The 25,066-nt window shown below is 42.4% G+C and overlaps 1 protein-coding gene across 2 annotated transcripts; it reads left to right on the top strand.

The window, feature by feature from the left end:
• The first annotated feature begins 126 nt into the window (after positions 1-126).
• Positions 127-21,960, top strand: LOC147259088 (LHFPL tetraspan subfamily member 3 protein-like). Of its 2 annotated transcripts, none has more exons than XM_086209305.1 (4): positions 127-1,193; positions 19,281-19,517; positions 21,032-21,060; positions 21,433-21,960. In XM_086209305.1, exons 1-3 carry the CDS (start codon positions 767-769, stop codon positions 21,046-21,048), a joined length of 681 nt encoding a protein of 226 aa, XP_086065431.1. In that variant the 5' UTR covers positions 127-766; the 3' UTR covers positions 21,049-21,060; positions 21,433-21,960. The 2 variants fall into 2 exon arrangements, with proteins under 2 accessions (XP_086065431.1, XP_086065430.1); XM_086209304.1 differs by having other exon boundaries at positions 21,399-21,960.
• Positions 21,961-25,066: the final 3,106 nt, after the last annotated feature.

Genomic DNA, 25,066 nt, shown 5'->3' with positions numbered 1-25,066 from the left:
GCTATAAATCAGATAAACATCTGAGGCGGTTCAATCTGAATCTTTAAGTTTGCGCTTAATTGTGAGTGGATGTTGACACAGGAAGTGTGTGTGTCGCACAGACAGACATCCCAGCTGCCTCCAGTCTGCTCCGCCCTCTCTGACTTCCAGCATCACTGGCTGACCGGCGACGGTGTCACAAGCCGGGGAATAAAATCCCGTGTACCGATGCTGAGGGGGGCTGTCACATGCTCGGGATGCTTGTTACGGTAGACGTGTGAGTGCAGGCCTGCGATGTCTTTTTACGACCCCGGCAGAGACGCAACCTGTCTGTTATAGGCTGTTGCTTCGGGCTGAGAGGAATCAGTACAAATCCCATGCCGTGTCGTCCAGCAGCACCGTGAATTATACAGCGTTCCAGCTCGAGGATCTCCAAGGACATCCGTGCGCCAGCGATGCGCACGTCTGACGGCCACACGGAGCCAGCGGGAGGGAGCCTGTTTCTTCAGCTCTAATCGTTGAGTTTTCACAGTTATCGGGCATATCACGGGTTCGAGCCCTCTGATTCAGCTCCTCACTCGGTTCACCGCCTGGCTTTAGGATGCGACGTCATGACTTGATCGCGTCTGACAGATGTTGCTGCGCTGCTCAAGCTTAGATTCGCCGTTTTTCCACGCTGCTTTCAGGGGAGATGACTCTATTATAAATGTTCATCTGCTAAATGTGTAGTCATCGCTTTGTGCTCGGGCAGATCGCAACATTCTTTTAGTCTTCTGTTTTGCATAAGATGATACCTGGAACTGCCGCATCAATGCTACCGTCTGCAGAAGCTGCGAAATTGTACCAGACCAATTACGTCCGAAACTCCCGTGTCATCGGACTTCTATGGGCCATCTTCACCATCCTCTTCGGCATCGTGAACGTGACCATCTTCTCACAGCCCTATTGGATTGGAGATGGCGTGGATACGCCGCAGGCCGGCTATTTCGGCCTTTTCCACTATTGCATCGGAGACGGACACTCCAGAGAGCTGGCCTGCCAGGGTAGCTTCACCGAGTTCTCCGCTATCCCCTCCGGTGCGTTCAAGGCCGCCTCATTCTTCATTGGAATGTCCATGATGCTGGTTGTCACCTGCATCGGCTGCTTCAGTCTCTTCTTTCTCCTTAGCACCTCCACCGTGTACAAGATCTGTGGCTGGATGCAAGCAGCATCAGGTAAGAGCCTGAACTGGTCAAAGTAGCGTGGAGAGGCTGGCGGGGCTGAATTAGCCCACTTCATCCTCCCATGTACAGAGGAGAATCTATGTTTCTGACACATGGATGAGAGCTTATGAAATGAGTGTCTGCAGCTGTGAACCCCAAAACTCCTAAACACTTGGACTGATCTGAATTTGATCCATTGATTAGATAAATTCATTGTCAGTGTGAGCTGCCAAGAGGAGGATAAGCGGCCAGGGTCCAGAATCTGCCCAGGGGCTGTCAGCCAAGACTGCCCAGCAGACAGCACTGTCCATGGTGCTGAAGCCTTATCAGGCCTTGTAGGACTTAGGACCAATCTGGAGAGCTTAACAGCAAACTGTTATTTAAAAAATGAAAAATACCTCATACATATTTCTTTTATGGAACTGATACATCCCGGCCATCAGTGGCTGGAGATATGTGAATTATTCTGATACCACTAAATCCAGTTCTAGTCTTGTGTTTTGGGTTTTTGCCTCACTTACATTCAGCTCACGGTTCGTAAAGTTGACATAAATTTTGGAAATAAAGCGCGGCAGCATGAGGTCCTCTTGAAAGAAATGGTGATTTGTTTTGTTAAGGGTCAGAATTTATGGTGCAACGAGGCTGAATATCAGCCCGAGGACTTCAATACTTAACAGATGAAGAGCTTGTGCTCGATTGTATAAACAACGCGTCCTCAAATCAAAAACATCAGCAAATGTTGGTCTGTAAAAATGTTGCCTATCATATTTTAAAATTTTGGCATGAAATCCAGCATCGTACATCCTTAAACTGAATTAAGATGCTGATCAAATCAAGTCACAACGTGACGACAGGAAACTTGACCAGCTATACAGGAATTATATGACCGTGACTGTACCGTTTTCTTGTTGATTCAGATAATCTGTGATGGCGCGATCAGCCAACAGGTGTGTGTGTGTGTGTGTGTGTGTGTGTGTGTGTGTGTGTGTGTGTGTGTGTGTGTGTGTGTGTGTGTGTGGTAGTGTTGGGAGGCGCTGAGGCTGTTTAAATGTTGTGTGGTTCAGTGGTTGAGCTGCTGGCAGCAGTTTGTCACTACAACTGTGGACTAATGTCAGAGTGTGAAGGCCTCCATCATCAGCCTGCTCAGCTGCACCAGTGTTCACAGGATCCGGCTGCCTGTTTGCAACAAACACAAATGAGGTGTATTATTTGGGACAAGTCCAGCTGAGTGTGTTATGTTGGGCTGAATTAATGCAATAAGCCTGTCTAATGAGGAGACCGCTGGGCTTTGTGCTTCTGCAGCGAAGAGATGAAAGAGAAAGCCAAGAGGAGAGACCCTGACCACGGCGGGCTGGTGCGGGGATGCCTAATGAGCAAGCCTGACTGCTTAGCACTGTCAAACTTCATTACTTTTAGCTGAAGGTTAAACTAAAGTTGCCTTCACTTGTAGCAGACAGGTGGTCCTGTAATGGAAGCCTTACTGTCGGCTGATGTTTGAGAGGATGGAGCAAATCATAAATATTACTGTGAAAGCCTATGTAGCTGCAGTAAGTGTGTGTGTGTGTGTGTGTGTGTGTGTGTGTGACAGAGAGAGAGAGACAGGAGCGAGAAGCTGGGTTTTTTTTTTAGTTTCCTGACTGTTTTTCCTCAAAATGCTGAGGCAACACAAATGCTCTTCACACTTCATGCCCATAATGTCTAGATGAATAAAATCAACCATGGCTTGGACAAGGACATGACTTACAGTCGATATTCTGCTGTGGGGTCGATCTTTAGCAAGTTGAGGGACGTTTTTCCCTGAATGTGTCACTATTTTTGCACATTTCTCGTGTACTGACATGACAGCATCGCCTAACGTTGAACAAAATGCCCACCAAACTTATACCAAGGTCATACAGACTGTGTTGGCCGAGAGTGGCTGTGATTTAAGTGATGTACGTCATTGCTCGAGCCTTCGTGGGCTGAGGTCAGAAGGTTCTGATCATATTCCTGAAAGCATAAAGCAAATTCACAATGTTTCATAGATCTACTCTCTGTTGAATCATTTACAGTGCCAGCACATATTCTGCAGGATGGGAGTTTTCAGTGAAACTCAGGTAAAAACGCTGAATGTTTGATGAGACAGCAGCCCAACAGAAACATTAGAGCTCTCAGAACGTTGAGTGCTCCTGCGTCCATCCATCTATCCTGCCCTTCCTTGATGGACTAGTATCCTCCTATTACTTTCCTCTCCGCAGCTATTTCTGTCTGCGCATCTGCTCAAGTCCATGACACGCAGATGTGAGCCGAGCATAGCCAGACACTCTGCACAAGCCCCTTCGCCTTATCCTCTCCTGTTACGTTCACACAATTTCACCCTTCTGTGCATCAGAACGACCTTGACCTCATTGAACTGCCTCTGTTTCAGACATCTTTTGCTAAATCCTCCTCTTCTCTGAACACAACTTGGTGTCAGCAAGTACAGCACGTGCCTTTTTACTCCCTCTCTGTCCGTTGCATCAGTTCGTCAGGGGTCCATACACCAATGAATTAAGAGGACTGTGAAGTCGGATTTAATTACTTCAGTTACACACCTGGTCTACATACTCAGCTGGCCTTTTCTGTATTGGGTGGATTATTTCTTAAAAAAAACAAGAAAAAAAATGAGTCATACCTGAGAATAAGCAAGACGTCAGATCTGTACAATCAGCAGAGCAAATGAGGTTGGCCTATTTCTAAAAATACAAGAAACTTTTCAAAAGGTTTCGCTTACGTTTGTCATCTTTTAGTTTATTATACCACGTGGTCAATCCTGTGAGTGTCGGCCTGTGAGTGTACGTCTGCTGTTTTTGCTAAAATAATGAAGGGAAAGGGATTTGCTTTAGAATTCAAGCCAAATGACCAAATTGAATTCATGAGCAGCTTCTGGCTCCGCTTTGATGTGAACTTGAAGGATAACTTTTTGGATGGTACACAACCTGACAGTTTCTGCAGCATTTATAGGACTTGTTTTGATGATGAGATGAAGCAAATTCAAACAAATGAAACCTTGGTCTAATGAGATAGGCTGTGCAAAATCACCCCCTTAGCCAGTATCCAGGGATTACCATGTAGAACAGTGCAGAGGGAGCTCATCTATAAAATGAAAAATACACTGTCAGCCCGCAGCGCAATGCATGATGGGATATAGTATCCGGTTAGCGACCATAACCTGTACACTACTTTTCCCGTAGCTTTGTGAGCTACCTTGAGTCAACTAGGGCTGGGCAAAATCTCCATACCAAGATCCTGATATAAGAGTCCATATCATGCAAGATTTGGGATATCTACATCCTAAAATCAGATGGTTTTTAAGTTGTAAAGTCATTTTCTGAACCTACCAGGCTTTCTAATACTCCGCTTTACCCACTTACTCATTTACCCACATTACTTAAGATAATTTAGGAAAAATATTTTGTCACCGAACCAATAGTCATCCCTACATCAGTAACACAATACTGATATTGAGGTGCTTGGCCAAAAGTACTGCGATATTTCATTTTGTCCATATCGCTCAGCCCTATAATTTAAGGTCCAAGAGTCAATCACCATAGAGTCAGGCAGATGAGGCATGCAGCTTTTAAATGGTCTTTGTTTAAGGTCTTTAGATTTTATGCCTCATTGAATTGTGCAGCATCGGGTTGTAGACCCTCATCATCAGAGGGTCCTGGTTCCCCCCTCGACCGTGCCAAAGTGTCACTGAGCGAGATCCTGAGCCCTGACTGCTCCTGAGAATGCTGCACTGCAGGGATGGCACCTCCACCATCAGTGCCTAAGTGAGTGTATATAAAATCATAGGAAAGCAATTTCAGCGCCATGAAGGTGGAAACCAAATGCAGCGTATTTGATAAATAGCTTGTCGTGCCTCACGTTAAGGCAGTCCTGACTGTTAAAAAAGATCTCTTTATGTTTTTAGTCAAACTTATGGATGTTTATCTGCTTCCAATGTAACATCCTGTTAAACAGTGAGATCAGACCAATTCATCTCAGTTACTGAACATCAAAGGAGTCAATAACAGCTCCGCTAAGGATTTAGGAAGTTTATCCTCTCCACAATTTGTTAGTTTCTACCTAGCGCGGTAGAAGCATCTGTCTCTTGTATTCTCACTCGGAAATTATTCTGCCAGAGCCTTGAAAGTTGGCACATTTTACTTTAGCAACCAACTTAACAACTTGATAAATAACATTGGCTGTCTATGTCTACACTTTGTTCGGAAATGAGTTACAAGCTTGATTTTTTTTTTTGTACTTTCAAACAGCATGCATAGGAATCTGTCACTTTGTGTGTGTGTGAGCAAGTCCTCCAAAACCCAACTACAACTATTAGTATAGCACATCGGTGTTTGTGTATCAGTATGCTTCCGCAGCAGAAATAGCCTTCAAGATTAAGATGGATCAAGATCAAACAAACCAGCCATTGCGGAGAGAGGGATCAACACACCCAAACGTTAAACCTTTAGTGCCTGGAAGTGTGAGCAAGGACAATGAGAATATACCTGCCTTTTAGTGCTTTCCTAACTTTCCTGAAGTCAGAGCACTTGACAATAATGGCGACAGAAAAACAGAGACACAAAGAGACGCGGAGATAATGTGAGGTGGTATCAGCAGCAGCAAGTCAAGTCAAGACAGAAAATAGAGACAGAAGGAAGAAAAATCAGAAGCTTTAGGTCACCTGTATCTCACTTTCATTATCTTTGATTATCCTTCTCTCTCTCTGTCTCTAGCTCTCTGGCTGGCTCGTGTTTTATTAATAGACTTGTTCTGAAAGAAGCATTAAAGTCTAGTTGAATGCAGGGGTGTAAAGTGGTTGAGCTCGACATGAGAGCCGCTATCATAGCACTGCACACTGCAGTATGACCAGACCTGTGTGCTCCAGCTCTCCAGAGTTAATGCTGCAAATGAGGACTTTCGTCTGTACAACTATCAGGCCTCTAAAAGCAGATTTAGTGCTTGACTGAGTACAAGGCTGATTCCTGTCACCTTGGCCTGTTGCTTTAGCATGCATGCACGTGCACAGCAGCATTTAGCCTTTGGTAAAAGCTCATTCTTCTTATGAGTTTTTTTTTTTTTCAAATTTACATTAAAGTTGATTCCAATTTGATGAAGCGACATTTAGCTCTGCCCATAATTGCTTCGATCCTAAAGAAGTAAATAAAAACATACTACACTTGAACCTGAGGCAGAATAAGAGCTGTTTTGACACTTTTGCTGTTTTCATCATTCATCCTTGAAGGACCTCCTGCATCAAGTGACCCTGATTTCACACTACATACCTGCACTGTGTTGATCCAGAAGATTTAAGTTAACACTACTGCTCCACCAATGCAAGTCAATTATTATTATCTGACTTTGTGGAAGCAATCTGAAAGACTGAGCTAATGCATGGATGAAAAGTTGTCGGGAAAATCAAATCACAACTCCTCCGACAACTCAACACTCCTCCAATATCAATATGGTTGTTGGACAACATGCTTTGGGGTTTTATCAACAATATTAAAGGGGCTGCTACACAGTTAATCTGGCAAATAATTACTTATGGTCCTTCCAGTCGAGATAACTCTTTAAGTAACACGCCGCTTCTTTGCACACTCACTTAAATTGCATAAAGTGTTCAGTAAAACCTTCAGAAATCTAACACCATACAGACAAAATGTAGCTCATGACAGAAGACCGATGTTAAACTTTTTCTTTATTTTCCAGCAGTCTGTGACAGTCTGGGAGCTGCCAGTTATCATCGTGTTAGAAACAGTTTGGTGTATCCAGTCGGTCATGCAGCTGCAGCTCCCGACAGAGCGGAGAGTAGCAGCACATCCAGTCAGATACTCACCAGGGAAGAACTGAGTAACGCAGATGAAATAGCATGAGAGCAGCTCTTACAGTAAGGTGCAGTGTTGCTTTAAACTACTAAGAACCAGTGAATGTACCCTCCCTATGGCTATCAGAGACTCTTGCCTAAAGAATCACATGGACTTTGATTTTTTTTTTTATTAACCAATTCAGAGTTGTTGTTTTTCAGCCAGGATAAAGAGTTATATATCCACTTTCCTTGAAGTTAAATTGTGACAAGGCTAACAAAAAAAGAGGATGTTTTGATGACTATGAGGAGTTGCTCCCAAATGCACCCAGGCTTCTTTGGAGGTGAATCTGAGTGAAATCCACACCAGCTGCATGAGGTGTTTAAGAGTGGCAGTCAGGTGGTAAAGAATCGGGATGACAACTGCTGGGGGATAATTGGACAGCCCATCTGTATTCTCACCGGGTCTTTTCAGAGCAACACCAGAACAGAGCGCGCTGACCTACAACCATCAGATAGATGCATATTGCATCCTGCACATGAGGCCGCATGTTTAATCTCTGAACCTGCACCCTTTGTAAATTTCATATACAATCATATACAATTAATTATTGCTAGTCTTTTCTTCTCGGTCCAAATGACGTCCTCTCCTGTGTTTTTGTAATGAAGAAACATCCAGCCAGATGAACCACATAATGAGAGCCAGCCAGAGGCGTTTGCCATCATCCCGGCTCACAGTCCTGGAGGACAAGAGGAGAGAATGGATGGAGGGCAAAAAGTGCACATAAGCATATTAATTTACATGCAGCATCTCCATGTACAGTAATGACAAGCCATATTGTTTTACAGTATAAATGTTTTCATTGTAGGATTGTTCGACACAGCGTCTTTAGGAGTAATTCAAGAATTCAAAGATTATTGTAGCACAACCACTCACTTGTCAGTAGTTAATGGGTATGGAAGACCCCTCGATCCCTGACTGACATCACCTTTGCATGAAAGGTGAATTGGTAGCAGATGACTAACATTTTAAATGCAGCGTGTGTCCACAGTAACACAGTTGCAGCTGATGTGGAAGAAAATTCCTGCATCCACTCAGCAAGCCCCATCCACTAAAATTCATAGCACAGCACCAGAGACATGAGCAGATTTTGAAAGTGCCCTCAGGGAAAGAGCATACCGAGGTTTCTCTCTGTGATTGCAACATCACTGGTGTACTTGCTGGAGCTACTTTGAATTCTCCTGAAAAAGTACTGGTCAGTACTTACTGTACTATTGCTCCTGAGGGTTGGTCCTGACACAAGAACCAGCTGCTACTGCTGCAGATATGTGTGTGTCCAAAAAGCCACAATAACCATTTAACAGCCCCTCTTTTTAACTCCATGTCCATATGATTACAGTTTGATGACGGTGACCATACGCATGCAGAAATGTTTTCCCACACACTCACAGCAAGGCGGCAGATAACCAGCAATAGCGTGGACATCGTGTGTGCCCCCATTACAAGTCATTTTAAAAAAAGCCCAGTGTAACACACTACTCACTAACCAAGTCTGAATCCTACATAGTGTGTTTGTCCATCCATCCATCCATCCATCGTCTTCCGCTTATTCCTACATTAAGGGGGAGGGCTGGAGCCTATCTCAGCGTCAACGGGCAAGAGGCAGGGTTCACCCTGGACAGGTCGCCAGACAGTGTGTTTGTATAAAATAATAGTAAATTTGTTCAAGACTGGCACAAGATGTTAAATTTAACACTTTAACACATGCAGAATAATCACTCCTAATGCAGCTTTCTTCATTTTTGCTGAGCAACAGCAGCAAATTCTGCTGATACCAAGTGGTCAAATACAGGACACTGGTGCATTCCAGTATGATTGAGACGACAGGACTGGGAACGAGAGGAGCAGAAAACTTTTTTAAGATGAGGTAAGACTTGGTTCTGATGTGACATCCTTAAGAGTGTACCAGAAACACAAGATGCACGAATTCATGTATCTCCTCTTGCATCACTTCTTTGTGACTCCAGAAGGCAGAAACAGACAGCCATATTTAGCTTGACGCTCATGGCAACTGACGGGTAACAACAGCTTCAGCAACCAAAAAAAATGAAAATGCTCAAAAATATCCATTTACAGACTCTCAAGTGCATCATCCCTGCTAATCCACGTCTTCATTATCTAATCCACAAACACTTTGATTTGAGCCAACAGCAAACAAACTTTAACACTTCTGGTTCATTGCTACCGGAATGAGTTGGTTAAACTAAATGCGCCAGCTGGTTGCACTCAGCTACCATGATGGAGGGCCAAAACTACTTGCTATTAACAAATGGATGAAATGGATGACCTCCTTTGGCACTTTGAAAGTCTGCTGCAGACAGGATATTTTTTCAGCCTCATATAAATGCCAGGATATGATGCAAAAGAGGCAATTGAGTCTGTCACACTGTCGCATTTGTTGACTGAAATGCATCTGAAATATGAGAGCAGAGTACGGCATTACAGACATCATTCCAAACCAAACAGATCAATGCTGACTCTTAGTGAGGTGGGACACAGTGAAACAGAAACTCTAAATGCCAGCCAAGTCATCGTCACGGCTCCCTTGTGTTTAGAGTCCCTGGAGCCCAGCAGGAGAGGAGAATAGATTTACCAGAGTTAATCCCCGTGATCTGAGAAGTGGCCTGGCCCGGACCAGGGTCTGCGAGGAGGGTACTGCTGATTTATTCCACTGAGTAAAGACAGATGAAGAGGGAGAGCAAGGACACGATGACCCAGGAAAACTTTCCACACTGCAGGGACAGCAGTGTGCATCTGCTCGTGTATACGGTGCAGGAGTAACTCAGTGCTCCTTAGTTCAGTGAGGTACCGGTACTTTTTAGCGTTTCCAGACAGCACTCTTTGTTATGAATATATTCCACAACATTTCAGAAAGCAATAAACATAATAGACTTTGAATACAAAAGATTTATTGATTAATTTATGACCTGGATTGTTGTGGATTCAATGACCCGACTGTATGTCTCGACCACCTCTAATTACAATATTGTGTACATATTGCGGTTTTACCCTACAGAAATATAACTCGGACAGGGACTGCTACATACTTGATACTTCGAAAACATTTCGTTCCTAATACTTTTATTTTTAAAGCAACTGATGATTGCAATACTTTTACTGCAGACAGTACAGTACATTTCTGCAGCCAGTTTGTATATCGTTGCACTATTAGAAGGTATTGGCTAGAGGGAGGGTTTATGAGGGGATCCTGCTGTTAGTTGTGTTTAATATTTCATTTTGCACTGCTGGTGCACCTACATCATCAATGTAAACCCTCTTTGTGTCTGCTGGAGCTTTGCCACAACCCCATCAGCTTGGGTCAGTCCTTGTAATACCAAGTGTTCAGTGAGAGAGCACATCTGCCTTGCCGGTGGCCCTGAACTGCTTGTCCCCTCAGTATTTTCAGAGGTTTCAAAGGTCTCGTTTGATCCCCATTGCCCTTGCCAGTCTTTATCCTCTCTGGAGGTGCAGCCCGCATATCTGGACCTGTTACATAAGCCCTCCACCCCATCCTGACTCCCCCCTGCTCTGCTCACTGCGGTTTACACTGCAGCTTCTCCCTCAATCCCTCTCGGTCTACCTCCACCCACCTCCGCTTTACCTGAAGTGTTTCAATTATTTCTGAGCAAGCTGTCTTCGTCCCTCCTGGTGTTTAACCTGCTTCTCCCAGACATCTACAGACATGTGAGGCATCACGTCCTTTCACAATAAACTTTTAAAAAGATGTTAAAAACTCAGATACACATTTTAGCTTTCTTTTGGTGAAGTTGGTAAATGAATGAATTAATAAATAATCAAACAAACCCATGATTCATTAATTCGTCATGTCCTTGCTTAGATAACTGACCGGCTTATTGAAGCTTTATGAGAATTAGCGTGTGGGTGGTGAGAGACGTTGCTTTGTCAGCTGCTGGATTCATCAGACTTGTTCTGGACTGCCAGACTAAATGCTTTTTTTCCCCTAAAGATCTCTTTCTCCCTGAGTTTTACTCCCTGTTAGTTTAGCTGCTATAGAAAGATTATCTGCAGGTTTGTATGAAGTTTTTGGCAGACTTGATGAAATAAGTCATTCTTGCTTCTTGTAATAACTCATTCAAATGAACTGAAATGTGGACATTATGAGGTTACTGTGCAGAAAACTACAAGAAAAGGATGCCTGAGAGCCCCCTGCTCCCTTCAAGCAACCGCAGGTTTTGCCAGTAGCTGAAGCAGAAATAGATTTGGACTGTAGACAGCTTGAGAGGCACGTTCTTCATCTTACGTGAGAGAGCTGCTGCACTGTCCACTCCATTCGTGACACTGCTTTTACAGAACTGTCATCAATTTGTGTACCGCTAGATGTCAAAATGGACATCTGTCCCCTATCTATGAAGCTCTAAATCCCATATTCTGTCACTTTATTTCTCATAAAGTAACACAAACACTTACATAAAAATACCAATCACTCGTCGTGATGACATAGTTTCATACTCACTTAGTCTATAGATCTCACACATGCGCCTGATTTATCTGGATACAATTAAAGTATATCATAGTCGCAGACTTAGGCCATCTTCTTTGGCTTCTCATTCACTCATGTTTAGAGCCAGATAGAAGTCTTTAATTGTCAGTGTGAAAGAGGGTTGCTGCCCAGACTTCATTAGTGCTCCAACTGGCCATGGGAAAGATTGGATTAATCACTCTATGTCCTCCTCATCAGTGGACCACAAAGTTCTAGCAATAATGAGTCTGTATAGGAAGCTGCGTTTAGTATCGAGCTATGAGAATTAAATGAGGTTGGCTAATTACAGAGCCTACCATTCAGGATTATGGAAAGCTATATAGATTGAGTGCAAAAAAAAACTTCAATCTGGACCAAGAGAATCCTTCAAAATTCAGAATACTGCTGCAGAATGCTAATGAAGAGAAGAGAGAGGGGGAGAGAGAGCAAAACATGTTGAGTTGCGGATAATGGCTGGCTCCCTTGGTGGCGGAGCAAGATGAAAGAAGTCAGACTTTCACTTGCTTAAATTATAAACTGAAATCCTTTTTGGATTGTGCCAAGCAGTCTCACTGAACTGCACACAATACACCACTGAGTGTCACATCTAGTGTGAAAACTGCTGGTCAGTATTGTCCCAAAGACACTTTTGGAAGAGAAAATGTTGTGTTGGACTGACGGTATTGAGTATGTTTTGATGTGAGCATTCCTACGGCTACCGAACCTGACAGGTAATGAAGATACAGATGCAGCTGTTTAAGGTGGAAGTCCACGTGGGTTTCTCATTAAACACAGCTGCAGATATTATCTCCCAGCAGCCATTTTGATAGGTCCTGGTAGGGTAAACACAGGTGCAATTGATCAAGGAAAGTACAGTCTCCTTCTATTTAGTGTGTTCAGCAGTTCCAGAGAGCCAGTGTGAACAACAGCGGAGTCCTGAGCAACCTGAACGGGACAAGGCCGTATTTAATGCTTTCAAGTGCACTTGTGTTAATCCTACACTGACAGAAAAATGGCTCAACACTGGCAGCCTGTCTGATTCCACCAACACTCAGTTGAGTCTCAAGCTTCAGTAGACAAAGGATAAACCAATAAGGCCAGGAAAACACGTGTGTTTGACATCCAGCCAAGTAACTTACGCAGTAGAATGACACAACAACCCCAGGGGAAAGAAAGGGCCAGGTACAGTACGATAAACCATTAAATAGCGAATATGAGGCAACTTACCAAATTTGTTATCACCCGCCAGCTGAGTTTGAATCCGTCCTGCAAACATGACATCGCATCCACTGAAGATTTCGTAAAATGTCCATTAACCGATTCATATTTCACCCTCCCAACCGTCATCATTTATTGCCGATGCGAAAATAACGTTCGTGCAGCAACAGCAGGACAGGTACTGGACGCTCTGGTTAGGAAACACAGCATCAATTGGTAACGTTCAGTCCAAACATTTCAAACTTCGCTACTTGCGCAGCCATGTGTGCGGCGGTACTCAGGTGGTTCTACCCGAGAGGAGCCAGCAGGGCACAGAAGTGGCGCTGTTGATTCACTACCCTCACCGCGTTGAAGGTTCCTCTTTGCGGCTCCAAGACCGACAAACTGACTTTATGTCGACGGAAATGCATGTTTAGGCGATAGCGACGAGGTTCGTCCCTTGACCCAAAACTGTGCCTGTGAATTTTTACGATATAATTGGCGATATGGACATAATATATGAATAATAATTGGCTACATAATATTGAGATTCATGCAATCAAACGCTTTTAATAATAACTACAATTATTTTATAGTAAAATAATACAAGTCATGATTAAAATATGCCAAAAACCAAGCATCCTGTTTCATCTTGAGGCTGTTGCTACCAAAGCCACCTCCCTCTCACAGCTCTGAGCTGCCGGTCTCGGCGCCATGAGTCATCCAAGCTTCCATCCACACTCTCACAAGTGTCTGAGTCTCACTCTGCTGTTGTCTGCACCTGCTATTAGCAACTTTCTGTGACTCAGGTTGAGTTCAATCTTGTTTTTGCCCACATTCAGGTCCCTGTTTCACCTGTGGGAGTGTAAACATGAGCTGTTACATTAAAGCAGATTTTCTCATACATATTCATAAGAAACCCCACCAGGATAAACACTCAAAACTGCAGAATGCAGAACGACAGAATGTCTGTCAGTTTTTGTCGGGTTTTTTTGTTGGGTTTTTTTTGTAAGTTGATTTTTAGTTTTCACCTTAAATGGCACTTTACCAGCCAGCGGCTCGCTCGCCAGCGAGGCTGTCAGTTCGCTAAACACAGGCTTTTATTCATAAGCACTGAGATGTGTCACTGTTAAGATGAGTCACAGCACTTAATCCACTATGTCAATTCCTCACAGTGCGGGACATGTTTGCCAGTATATGTCTGTGCATGAGTGTCTGGGGTAGTCGGATCCATACATATAGTATGAGATGTGTGGATGCATAATTCAGTTTGTCACAGCTATTTAAACAGAGAGCTGGAGAAAATGGGATCCACAAATAACAGAAGAAGGGGAGTTGAAAACTGAGAATCCATTTTCATGGCTGCTTAGATGTGCTGCAGTGGTGGAGCAGCAAATTCTGGGCCCTATACATTAACAGTCTCTGAGGGCCCCCTTCCTCTCTTGATCCCAGTCTCCCATGCATCTTGTGAAGAAATAAATAATTGAGCCTGCAATTGTACAGAGCTGCTGGTACTGCATGATCTGGTGTATATTAATGAATTAACACGCCTTGGTAGTTTACTGGGGTAAATATTTCTGTGAAGAAACCTTTTATGTTTATATAATTTACTATTTTTATTATCATGTCAATGCTATTGGTCCCTCAAAATCTGTCTAAAGGGTTTTTTTTTTGTAGATATTTAGATAATTAATATTCTGGCAAGACCTTTAGAGAGTCTGACTTTTCTTGAGGTACAAGACTACGTAAAATACTGTCAATGATCGGTTGCACATACATACACATTCAAGTTTCCCTCTGTCAGTTAAAAATAAAACGTAAAATGCCTCTGTAACTATATTAATCATTGTATATTATAAAATGCAGATAAGTGCCACTCTAGATGCTGGTGTTGTCTTAGTTTGCTTTCTTTTTTCTTCTTCAGTTTTTCTGTTTCTATGTCACTCAGCTCGATTAGTTGCGTAGCACAGATTATCTAGTGCAGGGGCGGATTAAACTATTTTATCCTTTCATAAGGGGTGAGGGGAGTGGCTACTTTTTTTTGATAGAAAGTTCAGTCTGTCAACTTTCCTGTTCTATGATTTTTTTTTTTTAGGCCCTCCCCCAAGTTTGGGGCTATAAAGAGTCCAGATTTTCCCACAGCTATGATGTCCCTGTGTGTAAGTGATGGAAAACCTGGAAATATACACATCTGTGTGTTGGCCTCCACCGCCCAGTCCAATCAATCACATGCTGTAGCAGAAAGCATCAGGGTCAAAACGTGATCAGGATGCATCACAGAGATTGAATCAACTCTTGATCAATACGCTTTTTGTTTTATATGTTATTTATTTACCAGATAACACTTGAATCTCACTAAATCCAATAATGTTGCTGCCTATGAGGTCAAACGGGGCCTCCAATCATCTGCACTACTTGCAAATGACACGCAGAGATCACAAGAGTCAATGGGATTTTTTTCAGTATCGATGGGATTTACAAGTCTCTTTGGGAAAATGAGCCAATGTGCTTCTAACAAATCTGCTGCCATCATACCATCTGCCGGTCTGCTCTCAGACTTTCCTGTAGCGCTGTTTGAACATAATCTGCCCTACCTAGAGTCTCTTACATAAGCCGCTGTTAGCCAACAAGAATCTCTCAGTCCAGTTTTCCACTTGCATGATCCCAGTGTTCCCATGATGAGAATGAGACAAGAGAGGTATGTAAAAGACAGAAAGCTGAGAATAGCTCTGCCGAGGGGCTCCAGCATATGGTAGGGAGTGCTCGTGACGTTATTGTGGTGCTTGGTGCTCGCTGGCGGCCACACACAGGACTGGGCATGTCACCCTGCATGAGCTCTGTCTCTCACCACCTCAGTTCTCTCTCTCTCTCTCTCTCTCTCTCTCTCTCTCTCTCTCTCTCTCTCTCTCTGCATCACCCTACCTTGTAATCAGTCTTTCCTCTCTCTGCCTCTTCCCTCTCCCCTCATGCTCCCTGGAGAGCAGACAGGCGAGAGATGGAGAGAAGGGCAAAACTGAAAGGGTTGGATAATGCCATCTCGTCTCTGTTCCGACAGACAGCTACATTCTGTCAGGTGCGCTGCTATTTCTGTGGCGAGGATTTGGAGCACTCCTTTTTAATACTGCAGCATGAAGTTCTGATTCAACGCGAGTGGGTGAAGCTGGCAGATATCTAGAGATAATGAGATAACGTTTTTTCTATGATAGTATAATAGTTAGAGAAGACAAATATCTACACTCATGCAATTAAATTTAACTTTGCACCATGAAAATAAGGAATTTCCTTCTTGGATATGGAGTCATTAGTACAAAATGAGATTCTATATTAAAGATTGATGTAAAACATGAAATAAAACCCATAAACTTGTCTTTCTTTCTTTGGTATTATTAATATGGGTATAACCTGCGTTGATCGTCTCATCTCGTTTTTTTGTTTTTTTTCCTCTGAGAATTTGGAGTCCCTGGTTATGTAAGAGGATGCAGTGCTGCGCTGGAATGAGCCTGCTGGGTTGTGTTGTGTGTTTGTGGATTAGTTGACTCCAGGCAAAAGTCTTTCACTACATGAAGGGGACATGTGCTTCTCTTCTTAACAGGAGTGGCACATGTGGCACCCTCTGTTGGTACAAACCAGGGTGAAGCCCACATCATCTGGTGGTTTCAGCAGTGACTCTCTTTTACTGTTCTTGAATGGCTTGTTCTACTTTTTCTCCCCCCCGATGCTATCAGCATTTGTTGGTGTACACCTCTTTATTCCTGCCTTTTCACTCTCCTCCATGTAAAATTCATGACGGTGCTGAATCAAGCTATAGGCATACAACAAACACCCAGAAGGATCTAGTAAAGCTTTTGTTACCTTTGTAGTAAATACATCATGAGGGAGAAAGAATAGTAACTTGTGTGTCGACTCACAGAATATAAAATATCATTTGGTCTTTCTTGGCACTCCCTTTTGTTGAGTGAACGTTGTCACATATACGCTAAGGATGTACGTTTATGCAGCGAGGAGGTATACGGTGGGGAGCTTTGTATTGTTCTAAAGTAGAAAATGATATTCAACCCAATACACCACGATTTCCTTTCCCCTTTCCATTCGTAGGCCTCGGCGATGTGTGCCTGTCACAGTGACCTTGAACTGTGACCACCAAAGGTCTCGTTCACACCTACTGCATAGCGTGCTGGATTTACAGTTCAGAGGAGGTGTTGCATAAAATTTACATTTCTAATCAGGTGACACTGTCACTTTGTCAAGAGCACCAATCGTTGTAAACAAACATCACGTGAGCAGCATAGCGATGCTGCCAGGATTCCACATGCCTTGAATGAAGTCGCATGTTCGACGCAATCTTGTGGTGTCCTCCACACAGCTTAGGCCAGGGAAAGTCTCAGTTGGAGCTTTGTGCCTTTTTCGCCATATTTATACGTACTTAACTTGTGTGTGTGTGTGTGTGTGGGGGGGGGGGGGGGGGGGTTCGTATCTAACCTTTCCTCTTTCCTGTTGCCCATAAAAAGAGCATCTGTAGTGTAGCATAGTATTTAATTGCCTTTTTATTCCCTTTTATGCACTTAGAGAATGCATTTTTTGAAAAGTCTCACCGACCACAAGGTGCAGAGGCATAACAAGTCAAGAGATCAAGGGCAAACATAAGTGTATTTTTTGTACACTACCACAAAGGCCAGTCAAACTCAAAGGCGTCCCCTGTCATGAGCCGGTTCATCATTTGTGGAGCTCTATTGTCAGGGCAGGATCTGCTCTACAGCCTCTGCGGCCACAGAAACAATGGAGATTTGTCAGTTCACTGACCTGGCAGATTTGTCCACACACTGTGAAATGTGAGATTCAGGTTCAAGTATCTCACTGTTGTGCTTCTCCATTCCAAACAACAGCCTCTCATGTTCAGTGTGTACATGAAGGCCTCAGTGACACACAGGAGCTGAATCATGGACCAGACTCATGGATGCTTGGCAGACTGTGATGATGTTCTCTACATAGTGTTTGGGTGGTCCAGCTGAGGCCTGTCAAGTCTAAGCTGACTCTGGCTTGAATAAAAAGGGCTTACTGTGTGATTCAGTTTTGCTGCCTGGAGGTGGAGAGTTTTTCATTCATAAAACAGGGCTTCAGTGCAACTATGTTGTAGCTAATTATCTGTAGTTAAAGACCCGAGAGAATAAAGGAATAGCGTCTGTGCTGAAGATGGATTACTCATGTGTCTGGGTACATTTGCAGTACTGGTAGCTGTCCACCTGAATTAGAGCTGGAAACCAAGTTTATGCTCTGTAAAATGCATTCGCTATGACATTTACAGCCATGAGGCAAAGTTAGAGGGGGAGTCTGGGGGATGTGTTGCTCTATTAGGTGAGCAGTTTATTTGCTGCCTACGTTACTTACTTGCTTTCCCTCAACAACATATCTCTCAACACGTCCTGCTGACTTTCAGGACTATCAAAGACTGCAGCATCAATGTAACAATATGAGGGCACTTCGTATACGCACATGAGAAAAAAAGCACTGTGAGACGGGCTGCAAACATGAACAAAATGCATTTAGATATAGATTGTTGAAATATATTTCTGTTGCAAAGGTGTATTGGTAAAAGCTGCAAGGTCCCTAAATACACAAATTACATTTAACAAGCTGCAGTAAAGCAGGTGCAACCACATTCGTCCATAGACCCAAAAACCAAAACAAACAACAACACGGGAGGAAACACTGTGTTGTGTTTTGGGAATTAAAAAGTAGGGAGATTGTTTTATTATTAATGTGCAATGCACTCTGGTAATTGTGCAGTCAGCTACTTTTTCCAGGTCTTCTGCTGTTCTGCTGCAGCATCACCTCAGAGGGGAGGCTCATCCAAATTAAAGATGAGAGAGAATTTACCCCTCGGGCTAAGGCTGGAAATACAGAGCGGTTAGTTAACTTCTAAAGAGAGAGAAAAGGCTGCTAGAATGTGTTTGGTATCTCAGTATGCAATAGTATTCTGCTGCAGCATCACCTGAGAGAAGATTTCCTTTAAAACTATACATGAGAGAGCCAAATTTTGCCTTCTGGGCAAAATCTTGAGAAGCTGCAAATTCAAATATGATATTACAACTAATAATGACATAAAGTTATGGAGATGTTGTGTAACAAACTAAGTGATGTGAATGTAATAAAATCCTGGAGTTTTAGACGTACCGTTATATATCTTCGCGGTAAACACTCTAAAACTCCCGTGCAGCATCACGGATGCCCATGCTGCGGTTGCTTACTGGTACACACTGCGCTTCGATGCCTTTCTCGCTGTCTAGGAATGTACATTAATGTGATCGATGCAAGAGAGACACAATAAATCTGCAAAGAAGAAGAAGAAGAAAGAGCGATCAATTCACATTTTCCCTATCTGTAATTTCCTCACAAAATCTCATAATCTCCCCCCCGACTCATTTTAGCTCTGCCCATGCTGTCTTGACTTCTTTTCCTCCCTTGCTGCTTTGTTTCTGTCCCTCATAATGACTTCTCTCCATCTTTTTTTCCCCTTTTAATTGCTCTGGCCCTCTCTGTGTCTCCCACCAGGTGTCTGTCTGGTCCTGGGCTGCATGATCTATCCTGACGGCTGGGACAGTGATGAGGTCCGGCGGATGTGCGGAGAGCAGACAGACAAATACAGCCTGGGTGCCTGCTCCATGCGTTGGGCCTACATCTTGGCTATAATGGGCATACTGGACGCGCTCATCCTCTCCTTCCTGGCCTTCGTCCTGGGGAATCGGCAGGACGGACTCATGTCAGAGGAGCTCCTGGCTGAGAGCAAGGGTGAGACGTACTATCTTATCTGATAAATATGTGATTATTTCATCGATCTCCTCTGGATTCATGCTTTGTATGCACTCTGGAAGTCAGAGTAACACCCAGGAGTGAAGTGTAAACTCATACCTGGGCTGACCCAACAGGACTGCTGTTTGCCAGCATTTGAAATTTTTTCTGGGTGAAGAAAAACTCCTCTCACCTATCCTTTTCATCATTTCTTAAGTCATGATAAATACATTTTCAATTATAGAATCTTTATTGGTTTATAATGCAGTCATGATTTGGAATGATCAAATGTGTGCGCTGATTCATATCATGGACTGCTCTAAAAGTGGGCTCCATGAAATCTGTGGACAGGAAAAATCCGATGACACTGAAAAACTCATCTGACTCCCAGCAAACTTGAAACAGAAACTTGACATAGAAAAATTAGCGTCAACTTAGACCTGGATAGAGCCTGTTTGTGGATGACAGGCTGAATAATCTAAAACAGTAGCAACTATTAATGTGACATTTCAAACCATAAATGAAGGGGGTTTTTTTTTCACCAAAACTGAGAGACCAACTATAAATGGTTGTTTTGGGTTTGGGTTTTTTGGGTTGTTTTTTTTTTGCGTATTAGAATTAGTTTGGAGGGAAACTAGAGTTCACTGCTGTCAGAATTTATCATATTAACATTTGAACCATCTGAGCAGACACACAAGACTAGAGAGAGGTTGCTGTTTGTTTTTTTTAACCACAATGTGTCTTATGTGTGTTGTATTCAGGTGTTTTAAGAAATATATCAGAGTTTTTAAAAAATTACCAGATGGTTGTGCTTTCTAGGATGCAGGTTTTCTCAAGGTTGAGAGAGGATTCATTCATTTCCATCTGACATGAGGTGGAGAATCATTTTCCAGTACAAGACATGTTAAAGGGTGAAACTTTCTTAAAGTTACCTTTTAAATGACTTCTTGAATTATCTAATAGTATCTATAATAAGTAAAAAGCAGTGTAGTGATCTCAAAAGAGCAGGAATAGCTTGATACTGTGTACTCAGGATATCTTATCTTAGTGTTACATTTTTATGAGGGAAACAGACATGTGACCAATCATCAGGGTGCCCTGTTTAGTTCTATTTAAATGCAACTGATAATATCCTCTGCAGAATAACTGAGGCACCTCTCAGAGGAGGTGCATGAACATGGTCAAATCCCAAACACTGTTGACCAGGTGACCACACGTGAGACAAAAACAACAGACAACGGATCTCTTTCTGTGTGAGAGCTCAATGTCAAATATTAGAACGTGAAAGTCTTTTTTGCGCACTCTGCCGATATGTAATTCCCACATCTGAGAGCAGCACACTGGTCCTATCATCTTATCCTGGGCGCCATCTACTGGTGTTCATGTGTATTACAGCCAGTCAAAGAGAGGGACTTGCATCTGGCTGTGTATGAACATTGGATTCTATTAATAGCATGACCTTGGGTGCTGTGTGGAAGCATGTTAATATTTTTCTCTGTGGTTGTGTTTTTCAGAGGGAGGAAACGCCTAAACACATTTATAGGTAAGCAAGGTCAAAGGCTGATTCCTTAAAGAAAACATTACTTTTGTACAAGAGGCAGATGTCCCTATGTAAGCCATCACACTTTAATGGGAATTTTATACTGACTAATATTTGACAGACATGAAATGTAGCCATCATATTCTTGCATTAATAAAACCTTGCAAAAGAAGAGGTGCAGATATTTGGCGTTAAATGCACTTAAATCAGTAAAAGAGTTACACTTTGGATGATTTTAATAGTATTGCTGTGCAGTAAGTAGAGTAAGAGAGTATATGAATTTTCTTTTGAAGTGCATTGATGATGTACAAAAATAGTTTCTTAATTTTTCTTACTTTCAGGCTCCTGAATTCTCGTGTGTCTGTTTTCATAAAGCACCAGCCCATCAACTTGAGGAAGGACAGCCGGCCAGGCCAGTGGAAAAGAGGAGCAACTGTGGAGTCACTCAGCCTGCCTCCTACATCTATCCCCACCCACCGCCCCCTCCCTCCCCAGCCCCCATGACCTATATGGAGCCCAGTGCACATGTATCCCAGTGTGTCTACAGAGCTAATCATTGCACATCACTGCACATGCCATGGCAGGGGCAGAGACTGTTATCTCAGTGATGGACTATACCTACCTGAGAAGGCACAGGGTTGAAGGTGTACACCTGCAGTAGGAGCAAATACAGTAAACACACACACACACACACACACACACACACACACACACACACACACACACACATACACACCCATCTCTTTAAAACATACAACTTCTGTAATTACAAATATTAAACTATGTTAACACTTATCTGTGTGTACCACCGTCAGAATGTGTTTTATTTGTGAAAAGAAGAATCTGCTCATTTCCAGATAATATCGAGTTGATGTACAGTAAATCTATTGTGTTTCAAATGTACGGTTTGACCATGACATCACAGTACTTCTTTTACCCTTTGTTCCTCTTCATTTACTAGAAAATATATTTAAGACTGTTTTATAAGACTATTATCATCCAAATGGGAAAAAAAAACAAACAAACAAAAAACATCTTGGATTACAAAGTATGTACAGTGAATATTAAAGATGTTATAGGAATTTTAACGAAATCCATTCAAGTCCTGCTAGCTAACTTTGCACAGCGCTTCAGTTTGGGAATAATATTTTATAGTCGGTGGTATATCTACACTGTGATGGGGGCTATCAAAGAACTGTCCATCTGCAGGACTTGTAGCTGCCGAGTGAATGTGGGGAGGGGGGTCTGTATGTGAGTGAATGTGTGCAGTAGTTCGATGGGCTAGTGAACCAATATGCCAGCCTCACACAAAATTGTCCTGTTGTGTAAATCTGTCCTCGTCTCCAGCTCTCTATTTTTGTTTATCTTCCTTCCCTTTGGGACATACAGGGTATCGAGATGGAGTTTCAGGTGTGCCTGTAGAGGAAATGACTTCTGGCCTAAGTCCCAGCTTTATCTGATCTTGTTCTTGTGTAAATAATCATCCTATAGATACCAAACAATTAGCATATATGGGGGATTAACTTACTGCAACTGAAGAGATTCCTTTAAGAATCCATGAACACTTAATAAAGGTTTTCACTGTAAATTTCTGCTGTGTTGTTTGTCGATTTTCTTAGATGAAAAATTACTTTCAAGAAGCAAAAGAAACACACAACACAGTGTGGAATCCATTTTCTGTTTCACATATGGAAATGGGCAATGTTCCAATGTTTAAGAGAATGCTAGTTTAAAGCTAAAGTGCGTCACTTTTGTCTCCTTCTGTTAATGAGAGTAATCACAACAGAAGCGGGAAAGTCAGAATTCCACCTGTGTAAGGCATATCAGGCAGTGTAGACTTTTTACAGCGCAGTGTTGAGGTCGTAGAAAGACTTGATAGTTTTTCCTCAAACTTTCTTTCTATTTTCTGAAAATGTTTTTGTAAACTAGCTCTCCGAAGTTATACACCCAGCCAGGACAGGTCCCTTGCTATTGTATTCAAAAGCAGTTGTAAAACTGGAAATTTCCACAGTTACAACTCAAAAGTCGCAAATGTAACAACCACACGCCAACTCGAATATTTAACAAATGCGTACCTGTCCAAGAGCACTAACGCAACATCTGCGTCTTCTCTTACTTACAGTCAGGCCAATTTTTAGCCATGTTTATGCTTAACTCCTATCACTTTTTTCAACTTTAGTACTTTATCTTAACGCTAAGCTCTGTCCAAACTTTGCTGGATGATGTAAAAGTGTTACCACAGGCCATTTAAAAATAATGCTGATTTCATAAGTTTAATGAGCATTATGTGAACTTCTTTGGCCTGGGCTTGGATATAGAGGATGTAACTTGAATTGAACACTCTAAATTGACCGTAGGCGTGGCTGTGAGTGTGAATGGTTGTCTGTCTATGTGTTGGCCCTGTGATGGACTGGTGACCCGCCCAGGGTGAACCCCGCCTCACACCCGAAGGTTGCTGGGATAGGCTCCAGCTCCCCGTGACCCTTAACAGGACAAGTGGAAGAAAATGGATGGATGGATGGATGAATATTTACATAAAAACAACTCAATAAGAAACCTGTCCTTTACTCTGGTTATTGAGGGGTAAAAAAAAAAACAACAACAACAACTGGTTGATTACTTAAATGTGAATGACATGATGGAATTATTCACAGTTTCCCAATTACAGAGTTATAATAGGAGTGATAATACATATTTGAAGGCAAACCCTTTAAATATACAGGCTAAATCAAGGACAAAACAAAACTTACAATACAGAGAATACAGAGCCAGCAGACTTTCCCCTCGTGTGCACTTGCGCAAGGCAGATTATTGGTGAATGTTTTTCTAAAATGAATTGAAGGGACGACTGATTTGGGACTTCTTTTACTTAGAGATATAATATGAAAATTTTATGTCAACATTAAATTCTCAAAATGAGATTCAGAGCACACACTGCCGGAGGATGAAATGCTGCAGCTCCTGGCAACACATGCAGTATGGAGTTCTTTCGAGAGATGAAATAACAATAAGATTATGAAAGATTCACCTTTCACTCACAAGTAGCAAGAGCCTTGTTGTCCTAATCACGTCTCAACCACAATAAGGAAAATAATGTTGTGGAAACCAACGAAAGTAAAAAGAGCTGCCACTTCCACTCCTTATTCGTCCCATCTGAGTCTTGAGCAATTTTCTCTGCTGCTCAGAAGGTTTTGTCACTGGCACCAAAGGTGCGGTTAGTTGGAAGGTTATCACTTTGACTGATCGCTGTTAAAGCATCCATCCTCTCAAATCAGCACTTGATACTAATCAGGATGGGCTTATGGCTGATTGGTTCAGTGTGGTTTATTGCTCTCTTGGGAGTCCTATGAAATATCCAGGGGCTGAGAATAACTTCACTTTTACTGCATTTCATTATAAGATAATGATTGGGAGAAAGAAATGACAGTAGAGCTACTCGAACTTTAGATTTGATTTCTACATTAATTGATGATTACTGACCCTTTCTATGGTTGGGAGAGTTTCTTTTAAAAATCATCATTAAAACAGTTTAAAAAATTGATTCTCTGGATAAACTTCAGCATGGTGAGTTTCCTGTATGACGATGAATATTTTGGTAAGCAGCTCGGGATTCAATTTTTTTTCTAATCAAACAATGATTTAAACGAGAATATGAATTGGAATATTAATTTGATTTATTTCCCAGCTTTAAGGTCTTTGTTGGCCTTTGAAGAGCAGATTGTGCTTCCCTTCCCTCTTGACTGGTTGGTTAATATTTAATGAGGGTGTTATGATCCCCTGATAATTGGTAGCTGGGATAACTAGAAGGGATTAGGGTAAATAAATGTCATCCCATTCACGAGGGGGAATTTGTTGGAGTTAGGGGTCGGGTGTAAATGGGCAAACGCACATATCAATGAGGAAACAGAAGGGACGCATCATGCATTTTCACACGACGGAAATTCCAAAGTACACATAGAATATTAAAATTTAACTTTTTACGCCGTGTCAAGATAAGGACTAGATCCAG

This window comes from Aulostomus chinensis, chromosome 7, assembly GCF_037954235.1.
Source record: "Aulostomus chinensis isolate RoL2024-O1b breed Wild chromosome 7, RoL_Achi_v1.0, whole genome shotgun sequence".
NCBI lineage: Eukaryota > Metazoa > Chordata > Actinopteri > Syngnathiformes > Aulostomidae > Aulostomus > Aulostomus chinensis.
Note: the sequence above shows the minus strand (reverse complement) of the source record. Positions and strands in the feature narration are given on the sequence as shown.